At 39.3% G+C, this 16,967-nt stretch overlaps 2 protein-coding genes across 2 annotated transcripts in view; one reads left to right on the plus strand and one right to left on the minus strand.

Annotated features, from left to right (window-relative positions):
• garre1 (granule associated Rac and RHOG effector 1) overlaps nucleotides 1–2,309 on the minus strand; it is a 26,021-nt gene extending 23,712 nt beyond the window's left edge. Inside the window, exon 1 of the mRNA XM_088412524.1 lies at nucleotides 2,248–2,309. The gene's annotated coding sequence lies outside the window, so the exon portion shown is untranslated. The remainder of the gene's footprint in view (nucleotides 1–2,247) is intronic.
• Nucleotides 1,622–12,249, plus strand: gpib (glucose-6-phosphate isomerase b). Its single transcript, XM_088412525.1, has 19 exons — nucleotides 1,622–1,947; nucleotides 3,675–3,814; nucleotides 4,098–4,188; nucleotides 4,262–4,330; nucleotides 4,962–5,081; nucleotides 5,155–5,238; nucleotides 5,746–5,892; nucleotides 7,763–7,834; nucleotides 7,899–7,943; nucleotides 8,019–8,072; nucleotides 8,339–8,399; nucleotides 8,959–9,002; nucleotides 9,084–9,236; nucleotides 9,551–9,680; nucleotides 9,772–9,848; nucleotides 10,715–10,843; nucleotides 10,921–10,996; nucleotides 11,866–11,932; nucleotides 12,044–12,249. Exons 1-19 carry the CDS (start codon nucleotides 1,879–1,881, stop codon nucleotides 12,165–12,167), a joined length of 1,752 nt encoding a protein of 583 aa, XP_088268651.1. The 5' UTR covers nucleotides 1,622–1,878; the 3' UTR covers nucleotides 12,168–12,249.
• The last annotated feature ends 4,718 nt before the right edge of the window (nucleotides 12,250–16,967 follow it).

The raw sequence follows: 16,967 nt of genomic DNA on the forward strand, positions 1-16,967 counted from the left end.
TGGAAAAGGCATTCTTCATCACCAAACTGCACCAAACTGAAGTTTGAGAGAAGTTGCTCTCTGAGGACGTTCTGGTATCATTCTTTATTCATTGCTGTGTTTTTAGACAAGATTGTAAGAGAGCCCACTCCCTTGACCGAAAGGCAACCCCACACACTAATGATCTCAGGATGCTTCACTGTTGGGTAGCGCTCACCTTGTCTTCTCCGAGCAGGATTTCTTCCAGATGCCCCAAACAATCGAAAGGGGGATTCATCAGAGAAAATGACTTTACCGCAGTCCTCAGGAGTTCAGTCCTTGTACCTTCTGCAGAATATCAGCCTGTCCCTGCAGTTTTTACTGGAGAGAAGTGACCCCGCCTTGACTCCAGGCTTTCCTCCAAAACTCTTCGCCTCATTGTGCGTGCAGATGCACTCACACCTGCCTGCTGCTGTTCCTAAGCAAGCTCTGCACTGGTGGTGGTCCGGTCCCGTCATTTAAACACCTTCAGGAGACGGCCCTGGCGCTCGCTGGACTTTCTTGGACATCTTGTTTGGCAACAACTGAACCTCTCTCCTTAAAGTTCTTGATATTTCGATAGATGATTGACTGAGGTGCAATCTTACTCGCTGCTATTGACTTCCCTGTTGGGCCCTTTTTGTGCATGGCAATGATGGCTGCACATGCGTTTCCTTGCAGGTAACCATGACTTACAGATGAGGAACAATGGTGTCATTCACCATCTTCCTTTTAAAGTGTCCAGTCACTCAATCATAACATTGACCTCTCGCCTTGTCCTCATCAACACCCACACCTGCGATAATGTGTGTGACACCTGTGTGTCATTGAAATGGCATTAGCTGGACTTTTTAGTGGCAGGGCTAGAATGCAGTAGAAATGTACTTTAGGTGATTAAATTTCATTTCCAAGCCAAAGAAGGACTTTGCAATTAATTACAGTTGAGCTGATCACTCCCCAGAACAATGTGGATTATATGCAAATTGCCATTGTAAAAACGGAAACGGCAGATTTTGTGAAAATTAATAATCGTGTCATTCTAAAAACGTTTAGCCATGACTACTACTCATCCTGGTTATTGATCAAAACAGGATAAAATATTGAACACATCTAAGAAGTTTGGAAAATTGAATAATCCCTCTTTTAAAGCAGAAATTCTATTTTAAGTGGCATTACAGTGTTAAACTGTGAACATCCACACACACTTCTCACCGTGTCTCCAAAAGAGCACAACAGGAAACACATTCCACATGGCATATTTCATCTTCCGGTGGCCAAGCACTGTGTTCACAGCTTACAGACGAAGGTTTACTTTATTTATGCTTCATGATGGCTGACTACAGTACGGAATGAAAAGCGCGTGTGTCCATTTTGTATCGGGCGATAGGCGTTTTAAAGCTGCAAGGTCACTATTTGGCTGCGATCTCGTGCTCGCCGGTTTCACCGAAACTCCTGGCGGCGGGAGCACTATGTCGCAGCTATTAATAATAATAGCGTAAGACTACTGACAACACAGATGTCTTTCGTGTCTTTACTAAACGTCAACAAACATTAAGTGTCACAAAGGCAACAATATCAAACGCCAATAACTGTTAAGCTGCAAAACTATTATCAAACACGAGTGGGCTAACTTGTATTCAGCGGTTCAAGTCCACACCGAGACAGGTCCATTATCGGACACGGGCGTCGCTAACCAATAACGATATGACTATACTCGATTTATAACACGTTTTTGCCTTTATTACACAAACACAGCAAGCCGTTGCCAAGACGACCCTCCAAGCAGATTTGATGTCGTGGAAAAAATAAAAATAACTAACACCAAATCGCTCCTCCCCTCTTAAGCCAAAAAGTGGGTGGTTTCGATCGGAGAAGACAAATATGTTCAAAATTGACTGTTTTAGCCACTCAACTACATGTCGTAACTCACCAGAAGCCTGTCACGGAGACGTAAGTGAATCTCAGTTGTCAATAGTGAGGTGGGGGATCGGTGAAGGGGGATCTGCGTCCGATAATGGACCCACGGATGGTTCATGTGTACTCAGTGGGTTTAGCGACACAGCTCCGCGGAGCTAACGTTAGCTTGCCCTCGCTAGCCTCTCTGCGACACGACTGAAAAGCGTTACAGAGGCGCAACCTATATAAACACAGAAAAGCGCCACAAACGCAAACTCGGGGCAATACTGAGGGTGTGTGTGGTGAAAGTGAGGAAAAATGTTAAGATAATACAGGAATAAACGCATCTCTTACCATCTCTGGCATCCACCCTCTTTGACAGCGACTCTCCTGTCTGTGTGACGAGTGAGTCAAGTCCATCGCAATAAAAGCCAACACTTCCGGTGAACGTTTCATAATAAACATCGAGCGGGCGGAATTTCTAGCTGATCAGAGTGCGTGAAGACGTAAAGGGAACAAACACTTCCGGTTAAATGTTCACTATAAAACAAAAGCTTGGCTGGTAACGTGAATACAGTACTGTGCGTTTTGCTGTTTTGTTTAAATTCGACACATCAGTGTGTGGCATTTTATCCCTATCAGATTGAAATTTTAGTAATACAGTACACTAAAATCAAGTCTGAAAACAAATTACTAGCTAAATCAAATTGTCGTCACAAAAGACTGAGGCTTTGTCGCCCTCAAACGTTGTATAAAGATTATTGCACCATTACTTGAGTAAACGGTCGGTAGGGGACGTGCTGGTCCACAAATTCCACCAACAAAGCAGCATTTATCACCTGACCTGAATACTGACAGTTTCTAGTTATACAGAAATGTTAATAAGGAATACTGTAGATAGTTGCGCCTGTTCTGAACCTTTAATTTGCCATTGTATATGTTGCAATGTCATGCATCAGTTCTCAAAAGGGGGTAGGAATAGGCCTGGGAGTGGTAAAGGCACCATTTTTACCCAATATCAACTGGTGTAAAACTTCCTCAGATTTTAAATAATTCAAATCTAAAATGATGTCCTTACCTATTGGAATCTACTCTGTAGTGTTCATTTAACACGTCCTAAAAGTTTCAGGTCAGTATCTTTTGCATAACGTACCTGTTGCTATGGGTATTTGAAGATAAATGTATCAAAACTTCAAATGTGTTTTTCTCAAAACTAGGGATTTCTACTTGGCAACATTTAAATTGCTGTAACATTGTGAATTTTTCAGCTACCGCTGTGCATTATGTATAATTATACAGGTAATTTTGGGTAGAATTAGAATTTATCAGTCGCCTAAATTTCACCAAAATAGGCCTGATTTTCAATATGCCAAAAATTGACAACATTTCACGTTTTAATTGCAGTAAATGAGCCTGACATGGGCCTAAGCTTTTACTTTATAGTGCCAAGATTCCCAAATGAGCGCTGTATATAACTGATAGGATACTTTAAATTGTTTATTTTTGTACTTGAATACATTTCCAAGTTTGTGCTGTTTTACTTCAGGAAAACATTTTATCCAGTACTTTTAGAGTTTTTTTTTTTTTTTAATTCTGTCTTACCTAAATACAGAGTGTGAGTACTGAACCTTTGCCAATGCCGCTATACATGTAGTGCAAATCCTGGATGACACAGGGGGGAGGAGGTGTAACAAGTGTGCACCATCCCTGAATATAGTAAAAGTAGGAGGAGCTCGGTGGCCTTCAAAAAGCTTTTGCGCTCACCCCATCTGCCCACTCAGCCCACCTCCGGACTCAGCAACATGGGACTCACGCAGGACCCCGTCTTCCAGCGGCTGCAGCAATGGTACACGGCCCACGCCTTGAACCTCAACATGAGGCACATGTTCGAAAGCGACAAGGAGCGCTTCCACAAATTCAGGTAGGAGGTACAAACCGTTCTATAATGTTGTCTTTGTGTCAAAGGTGAAGGACTCGAGTCGCAAATTTTAGCATTTGCAACTCGCTTGATGCTTATTACAACTAATGAAATAGTGGACTTGACTTGTTTTCGAGACTGAATTTGCATTGTGTTTGTACAGCTAATTGAGGTAGCCCTAATGCATGAACTGTCGAACAGATGAGAAGAGACGAACGGAACAATTATTAACCCAAGCAAGATGAGATTATTATGCTTTTTTTTCCCACATCTCTGCTTTATGCAGCCTCACACTGCAAACGGAAGACGGCGACATCCTGCTGGACTACTCCAAGAACCTCATCACCGAAGAAGTCATGAAGTTGCTGGTTGAGCTGGTGAGTCGGCCTGATTGCAAAATCCCAGCAATTTATGTGTCCTTTAATGCACCATTTGGTTTCTCTATGGCAGGCCAAATCGAGAGGCATCGAAGCGGCCAGAGAGACCATGTTCACCGGAGACAAAATCAACTTTACTGAGGTGTCACTCTTTATGTTCTTCTTCTCTTCTTTCTTTTGTAGGTCTGACATCATCTGACAAGATGGATGATAGATAGATAGATCTATCTATCTATCTATCTATCTATCTATCTATCTATCTATCTATCTATCTATCTATCTATCTATCTATCTATCTATCTATCTATCTATCTATCTATCTATCTATCTATCTATCTATCTATCTATCTATCTATCCATCCATCCATCCATCCATCCATCCATCCATCCATCCATCCATCCATCATCCATCCATCATCCATCCATCCATCCATCCATCCATCCATCCATCCATCCATCCATCCATCCATCCATCCATCCATCCATCCATCCATCCAATCTACCTAGATTCCTAGCTACCAAACTATATAGCTATCTATCTCCCTAATAGGTAGCTAGCCAGTTAGCTAGCTAGCTAGCTAGCTAGCTGCCTACCTACCTACTTACTTTGGATGCCTTGGTCTCAGCCAAAGGTCACCTAACAGTCAAAAGAACTAAAACTCACATCTACGAACAGCCAAAACATTCAATTATTTCGAAGTGTCCTGATCTAAACCCTATTGAACATCTGGAGAAGGAGATGAATTGTGATTTAACGTATGAATGTGCTTTAGGGTCGGGCAGTTCTCCATGTGGCTCTGCGAAACCGCTCCAACACGCCTATAATGGTGGATGGGAAAGATGTGATGCCGGACGTAAATAAGGTTCTGGACAAGATGAAGAATTTCTGTCACGTGAGTTAAATGTCAGGACACACTATGTACAGGAAAACAGTGAGTGCTCATCTTGGATGTTTTTTTTCTGCAGAGGGTTCGTAGCGGTGAGTGGAAGGGCTACACGGGAAAGAGCATCACGGACGTCGTCAATATTGGAATAGGAGGATCTGATCTTGTGAGTATAATTTTTTGTATTTCAAAATGATCCTAAACCACACTGAAAAATTTACAAGTGAATTTTATTTGCGCCTTTCTAAACATTTTATTGTAAATGTGCAAATGTTGCTTGAGTACATTTTTAGATATTTTGTTGTTCTTTAACATGCAACTTATAACCACACATTGAGGAATGGAAGCCTTTTAAATATCTGCCCTTCGAAATGTGATAAGAGCAACATCTCCCTCGTTTTGGAGGAAGTACACAATGGAAGCCGGCAGACCAAAATAACATTGAAAAAAAACTGTTCCCTATGCTCTTCAAAACTTCAAGATAGCAAGGTGCTAGACGATTTGCCTTATTAGGTTTCTTAGTGTAATCTGTATTTGTGCTCTGGAATTTTGGAGGTGGAGACTTCCCCCTCTCAAGGCTGTACAAACTTTTTTTTCCAAAACGCTAAGATGTATATTATAGAACTGTATTTATATACATCAAATATCTCTTATGTGATCTCGCCAATGACAGGGGCCCCTGATGGTGACGGAAGCCCTGAAACCGTACTCTAAGGACGGACCAGCCGTGTGGTTTGTTTCCAACATCGACGGGACGCACATCGCCAAGACCTTAGCACACCTTAATGCCGAGACCACACTCTTCATCATCGCCTCCAAGGTACCGTAAGGCTCCCAACAGCGCGTTGGCAACAAAGATTTATAGAGCCTAATGATCATAATGTTCATTTCATGAAACATGATGAATTATTGAAGTCTTTGGTGAACCCATAGTTATAAATAAACACATGCAATTACACGTAATCAGAGTATATGTTTTGTAAACGTGTTTTTTGTAAGACAGTTTCAAGTCTTCCATGAGCCCGATGTATGTGTTCTTACAAGCATCAGAGGCAATGTGGTCTTCACATTAATCTAATGTATGTGTTCATAAACATCAGACAATTTGCAGTCCTTGATGAACCTGAAGGATGTTTTTCTTAATAACACATCAAAAGATAATTTGGAGTCTTCAACCAACCATTTTGTGTTTTTTTTAACTCAATTAGAACCTATTAGAACTATTTTTTTAGTAAACGTCAAAGAAAAAGTAACCCTTCATCAACTAAACATAGATCAGGAAGCCAGACGGCACCTCCACGATCCAGGATGGGTTATAAATCAGTATTAGCCCCGCTTTCCAAAGAAGAGCTGCTTATTCTAAAGCTTATCTGTCGCTCGATGTGATTGCATTATTATTTTGTGTCATCAGTGTTATCAAAATAGTTTATTTGTGTGTGGGTGTTTCCTAGCGTGCAGTGAAAGGTCAGCACAATATAGTTTATAAATGTCATGCTCGAGCTTCCAGAATTTATTTTAAAAATAATTATTTCTGTATTTTTAGCCGTACAGAAAAAAAAAGATTGTAGGTTTACTTTATAACCTTTTTATAACCTTTTTTTCCGTCTTGTACTTGACAAATAAAAGAACATTGGTGTTCAAACTACGGCTCTGGGGTAATTTACGGCCCACCATCTGCATTTTAGCGGCCCGTGGCATTTAATAAAATTACATTTGCTCGAAATGGTATCTAAAAAAGTAAGGAAAAGATATGATGGCAGGTGGCGTTAGAAGTGTTTGAACGATGAATTTCTATGGTGCTTGATTAATTAAAAAAATAAAATAATGTGGCCCGTACGTCTTTCAATTTTTTGCATGCGGCCCTCAGAGGAAAAGGTCTGGACACCCCTGTACTAGATAAAAAACAAAATCTGACAAAACCTAAACAAAACTAACCATGCCAAAATAAATATATAACTAAAACTATGGCTCAAAAACTCAATTTATCCCACTGAGGGGCTAACATTGGCGTGTGTACGCCAAATTATTAGTGCTTTTGTTCTCCTCAGAGTAAGCTCACTAGAACAGACTAGACTAGACTAGACTAGACTAGAATAGAATAGAATAGAATAGAATAGAATAGAATAGAATAGAATAGAATAGAATAGAATGCATTCCTTGTCATACATTGAAATTGGGAGCACTGCTCTGATTGGTGCACATTAAATAAACATGTTTGTTTTCATAGGAGTCCAATCATTAATATTTTCGGTGTGTTCTTGTTTTGTAGTTGTTCAGTGTTATTAGCTCTGGAGAAATGTCGACAGATCGCTAGCTGTCCATGTATTTCTCTTTTTGTAAAGAAATTTTGAACGTGTTCTGACAAACATAAAAACTGTTGGCGAAGGTTTGACAACTTTCTGGCAACCTTGAATAAAATCTGACATGATCTTAAGACCCGCTACCTTGCCAACACTTGCAAACCTTCGCTCCTCAGTTGGTTAGGGGCTTAATCCGAGTAAAAACTATGATAAAAATTAATTTATGGAACAACCAATACTGTGACAACCCTTGTATACACTAAACAGTCTTCTACACACATGACATTGTCCACATTGAAAACATTTCAATCATATCGGCACACATTTCTGGAAAACAAATGAAAGCTTTCCACACATCTAATATACTTTTTTTTCCTTTGTTTTTTTAAGACCTTTACTACTCAGGAGACCATTACCAACGCTGAGTCAGCCAAAGCGTGGTTCCTGGAGCACGCCAAAGACGTACGTGAGTGCGGGTCATGTTGGGGAAACAGCAAGCATTGACAATTTGGTCATCTCTCCACAGAAAAGTGCTGTGGCCAAACACTTTGTCGCGCTTTCCACCAATGGCGTAAGTCACCCGATCGTCATATACTGAGCTAATCTATCTGAAAGCTATCTAATTGTGGAACATGTCTTTTTCCAGCCCAAAGTGAAGGACTTCGGCATTGACACGGAGAACATGTTTGAGTTCTGGGACGTGAGTGCTCTTTCTGTATGGCAGCTATATTTACTGTAAGCGGAACTTTCTGCCTCCCCCTCAGTTATTATTGGTGGTGACCTTCTCCCTTGAAGAGGTTACCGTGCAGGCTGGCCCATAGATAAAGGTCACAGGGCTTCGTTTGGTTGCTATTTTAAGCCCAGCAGATACAATATGGCCTTTATGTCGCTATGTCCTGTGTTTTGGATAACGCTTTTGATTTGGGTGTAAATGCATTTTTAAAGTGTTGTGTTTTACCCTTTCAGTGGGTTGGGGGACGTTTCTCCCTGTGGTCAGCCATTGGAATGGCCATCGCCTTGCATATCGGTATGTACGTTACAAGTTTACCGGGCAAGGAGCTTTATGAACACAATGATTTTTTTTCTCGGATGCTAAGAAAACTAAAGTGTTACATACCTCCCCAAAAGAGTATTTTTACTATAAATAATTTGAATAATTGTTGTACTGTAAAATGAAACAATAAAAATGGCAATAAAGTAGTATTTAGTTTTACAAAAAAGAGAGGAACTCCTCCATATATACATGTTTTTTCATATTTGATTATTACAATATTTTATAATATATATAATAAAACATATTGTGTGCGTTTTGTCTATGTACAAAGTATATCAAAATTGTTTTAAAATAATAAAAAGTATTATGGAAAGAAAATATCAGTATTAAAAAGTTACAATAATTTTCCTTGTGTAAATAATTGATTGTTTTATTAACAGTTTTTGTTGTTGCAATTTTTAAAAATTATTATTAATTTGGTTATTTTCAGGCAAAACAAAAGATGAATTCTGGAACTGGATATTTGGCAACATGGTACCAAGGGAGGAGCATGCTCTGGTTTTGATATCTTTGTTTTTTTTTCCTCCAATAGGCTTTGACAACTTTGAGAAGCTCCTGGCAGGCGCCCACTGGATGGTAAGGTCATCTCGAAACTCAATGTTACATGCAAAGAAAATAAAAATATGAAAAAAAACTGAAAAAAATGCACCTCTGCAGGACAAGCACTTCCGCACGGCTCCCTTGGATAAAAATGCTCCAATGCTGCTGGCCCTGCTGGGCATCTGGTACATCAACTTCTTCCACACGGAGACCCACGCCATGCTGCCCTACGACCAGTACATGCACCGCTTTGCTGCCTACTTCCAGCAGGTTAACACCTATACAAAAAAAAATAAACAGTGCTAAATTAAGTATACAATAGAATTTATAGGTTACATTCATTAACTTGTTTTCCTGAAAATAAAGAGCTCATCAAAATGATCTATGTAGGAAATGAATATAGGAGACACAATGGTGTCAGAAGAGGGATCCGTCAGCTATATCAATGCAAATTGTATTTACAAACATTTGTACAAAAAACATTTTCTTTTTATAAAACACATTGCTCAATTCACTTAAATTGCTGTCTGATCTCGCTTCGATGACTTTTACCCCTCTTATACTCATGAGCCGTTTTGCTGCAGGGCGACATGGAGTCCAACGGCAAGTATGTCACCAAACACGGTGCTCGCGTAAATTACCACACCGGACCCATTGTGTGGGGCGAGCCGGGCACCAATGGGCAGCATGCCTTCTACCAGCTTATCCATCAAGGTACTTGATACTCAACACACTGTTCGATTGCAGGAAGATCATTCCCATGTAATTGCGATGGACAAGTCTATGATTTGTGCGTGTACCTCAGGAACGCGCATGGTGCCGTCCGACTTCCTCATCCCAGCACAGTCGCAGCACCCCGTTAGGAGTAACTTGCACCACAAGGTAAGTGGATGTGAGCCGATATCCTCTCACAATGTCAGAAGTGGGATCCGTAAGCCATTACAATGTAAACTCTAGCTATAACTGTACATATTTATGTTGGAATGCACGTTTCTAGAAACAGTCACAAAATTGGTGTCAGAAGTGGGATCCACGCTGAATTACAATCCAAAATACAATCACAACAAGTTAGAACTCTCATCTGATCATAAAAGGCCTTGCGTTGAACGGTTGATTATAACCACAACAATAACCTAAAACACATACCTCTCAAATCAGATGAGGCTGCTTGCCACATTGATGTCAGAAGTGGGATACATCAGCGATCTCGTTGTGTACTTCCACCAGACTAGAAACATTTTAGTGTTGAATGTGCATTTCTCGAGTCAGAAAGGGTCTCTCGCAAAGTTGTGTCAGAAATGGGATCTGGCATCCCAAATCCCAAATACAACAAAAGCAACAGCATTGAACTGTTGAATATAACCATAACAATAAAAAATTAACAATAAATGAAAATGAATAGTCTGTTAGAACCTTCATTGTTGTGTATCTTAACCATGCTACAAACATTTGCTGTTAGAATACAAATTTCTCTAGTCAGTAAGGGCCACTCACAAATTGGTGTCAGAAGTGGGATCCATCAACCATTTACACTGTGTACTTCCACTGTAAACATTTTCTTGTTAAAACGAGCAGTTCTCTGGTCAGAAACGGCCTCTCAGAAAGTTGGTGTCAGAAGTGGAATCTGTCTATCTTGCACAAACCTGAGCTTTATACACTTTTTCTTTTTCTGCGCAAACATTTTGCTCTATAACGATAATGATATGACTGTCAATTTAATTTAAAAAAATGCTGTGGCGTAATTGCAGATCCTGGTGGCCAACTTCCTAGCCCAGACAGAGGCTCTCATGAGGGGAAAGACCACTGAGGAGGCCCGCAGGGAGTTGGAGGCCAGCGGGTTGTCTGGGGAGGCTCTGGAGAAGATTCTGCCACACAAAGTGGGTCACAACCACACACACGCCATAAATCGTCTTACACCCTGTCCCATATTATCCTTATTTTCTTGCACTTTCAGGTTTTCCAAGGAAACCGACCCACCAACTCCATCATCTTCAAAAAACTGTCCCCTTACACGCTTGGTGCTCTCATAGGTGAGAATAGAGGATTACGAGGGGGGGGGGGGGGGGGGGGGATCCAGTAACTATTACTACTTGTTATGATTGGCGTTATTGTAAGGGCTCACTCGTTATAACGCATGCTTTGGCAGGCAGTTCACCAAATTGGTGTGAGAAGTGTCACAAACTCAGAAATAAGCACTTCGCAAACTCAGAAATAAGCACTTCTGTTTTTAATGAAAGAAATGAAGAAAACAAGCAGCTCCATAATTATAGCACACAAAGGCAAACGTGTGTATTGAATCCCACTTCTGACTCCTGTTTGGTGAGAGAAGTGGTATCAGTGGGTTATCGCAAGGCATACTGCAAACAAAACACACAATCATAAACACTTGCTATATGAATGCACACTTCTCACCTTAGATGAAGTGCTCACCAACTTGGTGTTAGAATTGGCACACATTGGTGTCAGAAGTGGGGAAATTCAACCAATTCTAATGCAAATTGCAACCATAACATAACATGTTCTAGATTTTGGAAAGTGGAATCCATCTATGCAGCAACCACCTCCATAATTCTAATACATGTGTAGAACTTCACTTCTGACACCACCATCAAGTTAGCTCAATTAGCAATTGCAATGCATGTTAAATGAACAACTAACATATTTGTTAATAGAAGACGCATTTCTCAAATCTTATAGGGTCACTCACCAAATTGGTTGTTAGAAGTGGGATCCATCCAGGGTGATGACACACAATTGAGCTATATCATCCTTTTCAAAGCAAACACACCCCTCCATTGGTATAATACACTACATCAGTTTAAAATCTTACTTCTTATGGTGTGAGAAGATGGATCCACTAGTGTCAGAATTTGGATTTTTTTTTTTATGTGTTTTTCAGCCATGTACGAGCATAAGATCTTCATCCAGGGTTTGATGTGGGAGATAAACAGCTTTGACCAGTGGGGGTGAGACACTTTTTTGTTTAAAATTCCCGTCCCATATTTTAAAAGTTGATTTAATACCATATAATAGGAGTTTGACAGTTTTTTTCCTAATGATATTCTGTGTGGTGCTAGTGTGGAACTGGGCAAGCAGTTGGCGAAGAAGATCGAGCCTGAGCTGCAGGACACCGCTGAGGTGCACTCCCACGACGCGTCCACCAACGGACTCATCAACTTCCTTAAAAAGAACTTCGCTTGAGATTCGTGCGCTCGTCGTCATTTCATCGTTGTTATTAACAATTTTCACTGAATAAAAAAAGGTTTTATTTTACATCACCAAATGAGTGTAAATTGTATTTCATTATTTGTATTTTCTTTTTTTTTCTGAAAATGTCTTTCAACTTAATTTAACATATACTCGCACTTTTATTGCACTTTCAAAAAAAAATCGCTAGGTGGCAGTAAAGCACCAGTTATGCTGGCTGCTGCTGACATTAAAGTATGCAGCAGATTGTTTAATTTATTCCTGAAAACTAGAGGGATTTATATTTTTAAAAAATCATATTTAAATGAAAATTAGATTAATTTGTATTTCTTTCAGATTTTGTATTTTTTATGACGAAAATTCCGGATTAATGCAGACATCTAAGAACTAATCATTAATTATTGTTTTCTGAGTTTGATTGTGACATTCATAAGAAGAGCCGTGGTTGGTTGTTACCTATGGCGCTACTGTGATATCATTTACACTCGACAGCAAGTGGCAAAAAGACCACTTTTTTTTTTTTACTATTTTCACCTTTCTCAGCCATTTCATCTTTAAAGTGTTGCATTTGAATTCTCAACATTTCTAGCAATTATAGCATACTTTGTTAGCAAGATAGCATTTGAGAAACTACTATGAGATGTGCATATGTGACATTCATATAAAATATTCCAATTATTTTACTAGTACAGTATGTACTTTTTTTCAATTCTCACATTCAATACTTGACTTCATTTGAAGGATTTTTCCTCGCAGGTTATGTAGAATTCAGTTCGAAAATTGCTTTCCCTAGGTTATGATGTTGGAGCATGTAACTCTTACATCAGGTATCATTAGATCATGCAGGTGTACCTAAAAAAGGGGCCCTTTTTTCCTACGAAGCCTCCTGTGAGGACAAACGGCCAGAAAAAGAAAGAAAGAAGCTGTTGCAGACTGCTTTTTTTTTTTTTTTTTTTGGTCAGTCGGTTGCCAGGCAACAATACTTAGCATGGATTCCAACTTCTCCTTGTATGTCTGGCTCAACTAAACACTTGCTACCCCTACATATTTAGTCAAACATTTTGAACATCTCGACCTAATTTTGCATGTTCATGGTTATTTTTAAATGTGTTTTCACTTAAGTTTTTGTGAATTGCTGCTCTATGCAAATTGCCCCGCCCACAATTGCATCTATCTATCTATCTATCTATCTATCTATCTATCTATCTATCTATCTATCTATCTATCTATCTATCTATCTATCTATCTATCTATCTATCTATCTATCTATCTATCTATCTATCTATCTATCTATCTATATATATATATATATATATACAGTATATATATATATATATATATATATATATATATATATATATATATATATATATATATATATATATATATATATATATATATATATATATATATATATATATATATATATATATATATATATATATATATATATATATATATATATATATATATATATATATATATATATATATGTACAGTTACTTACAATTACTTTTAGTAAAAAAAATTGCATTTTTCAACATAATAATAATAACATTAAAAAAAGAAATATATTTCTGTTTGTAAGTTTACTTTGGTAAATAGGTTTTTTTTGTAAGTGTGTATTGTTACGTTTTTTTCTATTGGCAAATTTGCAATTCCGTTTTTGTAAATAGGGTTTGGATAGTTTAGATATTTTTTGGTAATTAAATTTTTAAATATTTGTATTGGTATGTTTTTCTTATTGTCAAATTTGTTCTTCCCGCTTTGTCAATAGGATTTGGCTAGGTTATCTATTTTCAGTTTTTGCTTCAGTGTAAATGTATTTTTGTTTTAAATTCAGTTTTCCTGATTGCGTGGTGCATTGCCAAGCGTCCATTGCAGGTGCGCACCAGGAAGTCAGGTGCCAGACTGGATGCGGTGTGGGGGCAGTTTTGAAAAAAGTTCCGGTGTGTGTGCGCGCGCGTTCCTGAGATGTTTGCTCAACAATGCCGCCGCGTAGCCTCACATTCCAACGCTTTTATTACAGAGGGAGCTGGGGGCTGTCACCGGTCTCCATGACGACTGCACCCCTTCAACCCCCACCGCCATTTCTAACTCATCCCCCTCAAGTTCAAATCCCGCCGAAAGGGAGGAAGGCATTTTTGGGGTACCTCAGGGAAAGTCGCCGCAACGTTCCCCCCGGAATGAAAGCTCCCATGCAGGCCTGGAAAAACAAGGACCCGGGCTTGGTTTTTCCCACGACTCGGGGGGCTATATAAAGACCGAGGTCCCGAGGGTGCTCCTTCCCGACCCCGACGTTAGCGCCGACGCGCCCTCCCCGCCGCGCCAGAATTCCTCACCATGGCTCCCACGTCACTCACTGGAGGTCTTTCCAATCATCCGGACACACGGAAGAGTCGCGCTCGCCGCAGTCACGAAATGGCCCTCGGCTCTATGCCAGGGCTGGACGAACTATGATTAACAAATAAAACAGGGAAATTTGATTCTTTTAAAGGGACAGTGCGTAAGATTTCGACCGTTCTTCATTACGGACAGCAGGAGGTGCTGCATTTACTGTTGTCCGTAGCTATAGCAGACAATGCAGCCTCCGGAGGGGTGCCACCCCCCCATGTAATATAATTGAATGATAACTAGACTTAAAATTATATTTAAAACATACTGTCGGTCGTTAAGAACACATTTATTTGCAAGATTTTGAAACTAATTTATTTTAGCCCCTTTTAGTCTTACTCTGATTATATAGCTTAAAACCTTGGCAAAATGGCTATTGTTTGATTATTATTTAACTTTTTACCTAAATATTTTCTAAACATCTAATGCAGAAGTAAGTGTCACACATTTACATATTTTGAACTAAAACTAAAAACTGTTTTAAAGGAGTATTGGTAACAAAATATGTGTAAAAGTTCACCGTGTAACTTGCAAATTTGGGTTTTCGCCAGAAACTTGAAGTCAAAATTAAATTAAAATTAAGTGACAGGCCAGATCTGAACAACCTCCTCCCCAAAAAATGAATAAATTATTGATCATTTGTAGTCCTTGGAGGTTTTAGTGCACATTTTTAAACACTGTAAATGTCCAAAAATAAATAAATGAATAAAATGCATACAAATCAAGCAACATCTAACATGTTTCCACTTGAAAACCTTTTGGGGAAAATAATATATTTTGTTCATTCTTTAGAAAAAGCTGTTTTGTGATGATCTTATGTGTTGAAAGTAACAAATCTTTATATTAATTGGTTCAACACTCATATAACGGGGACCATTTATAGTCCTAAAGATTTAAACGGTCACCAAATGTTAAGTTGTCAAAAGGATTAAATATTATGAAATTTGTTGATAAGATCATTTTGTGGATCAGTCATTCAAAACAAATGTTTTTTTTTTTTTTTTTTTTTTGCAAGCAATGACTAGGAGATATGCAAGGGAGTTGAACAAAGAATTGACTTGGACGTCACTACTTTACACACAACTTAAAATCAGTTTAAACCAATTAAACAAAAAAAAAAAGTCATAAAATACTTTGACCCCTGTGATTCGCAAGGAATAGGTACCAAAATCTGCATATACTTAACACCTATTGAAATGCTCTTTTTCTCTGCCAAAAATCGCCGTCGGCTCATAAAAATCCATATGGGTCGGGTTTGTCTTTCCTTTTGTCAGTTTTATGACAAAAGTGGGCCAACATACTGACTTGGTGTTCACAAAGTGGCGACATTCTCCACCATGAGGTCATGCTGTGGCGAGTGGATTTGCTCTCATTTCCTGGCAGTGTGTGTGAGGAAGGTAGTCTTTTGTACATTGTAACAGAGCTCACCTCTCACACACACACATAGAATCAGAGGGTGGAACCCTCACACACATAAAGGATGCTTTGTGCCATAAATGGCCGAACTGTCAAGCAACACCAGAGCGCTACCCAAAATGTTGGGACCAATCAGAGGGCACGCTGCGCCGCGCTATGCCGGCCTGCACGCACACACACACGAAATGTGTGTGTAATGAACACAGGCACACCTTGTGGAGCTGAAATGAGAGAGCGAGACGAGGCGGTCTTGTTGTGCTGTTGTTGAACTTTCCCTTGTGGGCCAACGTACAAAAGGCAAAGTGTGTCCATGTAAAAAGCCTCTTTGCTTTTTCTTTGGCTTACCGTTTCGGTGAACAGCCTCAACAAAATCATTTTTATACGTACTTTTATTGCTGTATTTTTAGTACTTATTTTTAGTACAAATGTTTCGAACAAATAGCTCATAGGTGTCGAACTCCAGTCCTCGAGGGCCGGTATGCTGCAGGTTTTCCGGTTTTCTCTCCTCAACACAACTGATTCAAACGATTAGCTCATTAGTAATCTCCGCGAACTTGAAAATGCTCCGAACAGGTATGTTTAGGAGACAAAACCGAAAAACCTGCAGGATACCGGCCCTCGAGGACTGGAGTTTGACACCTGTGAAATAGCTCAATGGCCCACCCACCTCGAAACGCGACCGTTTCGGTCTTCGAACGTTCCGTAGTCATTCGTCCCGCATGAAATCAAGCATCTCAACAGCGAGTCTGAAAGTTGCAGTTAGCTACAAAACCACTTTATTGAATAGCAGATTATGTCTTCTACAGTTAAAATGATACATCCTGATTTGTTTTTAATACATTAAATAATTTTTCTCTCTCTCCGTGTTTAGATAAATAGCTCTAATCTTTCTTATGAACCATCTAGGTAATAATAATAACAATCGAGATACAAAAGATCATGTGATCTGTGCTTTATGGCAACTAACCAGTCGGAGGAGGAGCC

Source organism: Hippichthys cyanospilos, chromosome 4 (genome assembly GCF_059441005.1).
Source record: "Hippichthys cyanospilos isolate Australia breed blue-spotted pipefish chromosome 4, RoL_Hcya_1.0, whole genome shotgun sequence".
In the NCBI taxonomy this organism is placed as follows: Eukaryota; Metazoa; Chordata; class Actinopteri; order Syngnathiformes; family Syngnathidae; genus Hippichthys; species Hippichthys cyanospilos.

Coding starts and splice junctions, on each gene's coding strand:
- gpib (XM_088412525.1), top strand. CDS start 1,879: ATGTTCAAAATTGACTGTTTTAGCCACTCAACTACATGTCGTAACTCA. Junction 9,681..9,771: donor CTACCAGCTTATCCATCAAG/GTACTTGATACT, acceptor CGTGTACCTCAG/GAACGCGCATGGTGCCGTCC. Junction 11,933..12,043: donor AACAGCTTTGACCAGTGGGG/GTGAGACACTTT, acceptor GTGTGGTGCTAG/TGTGGAACTGGGCAAGCAGT.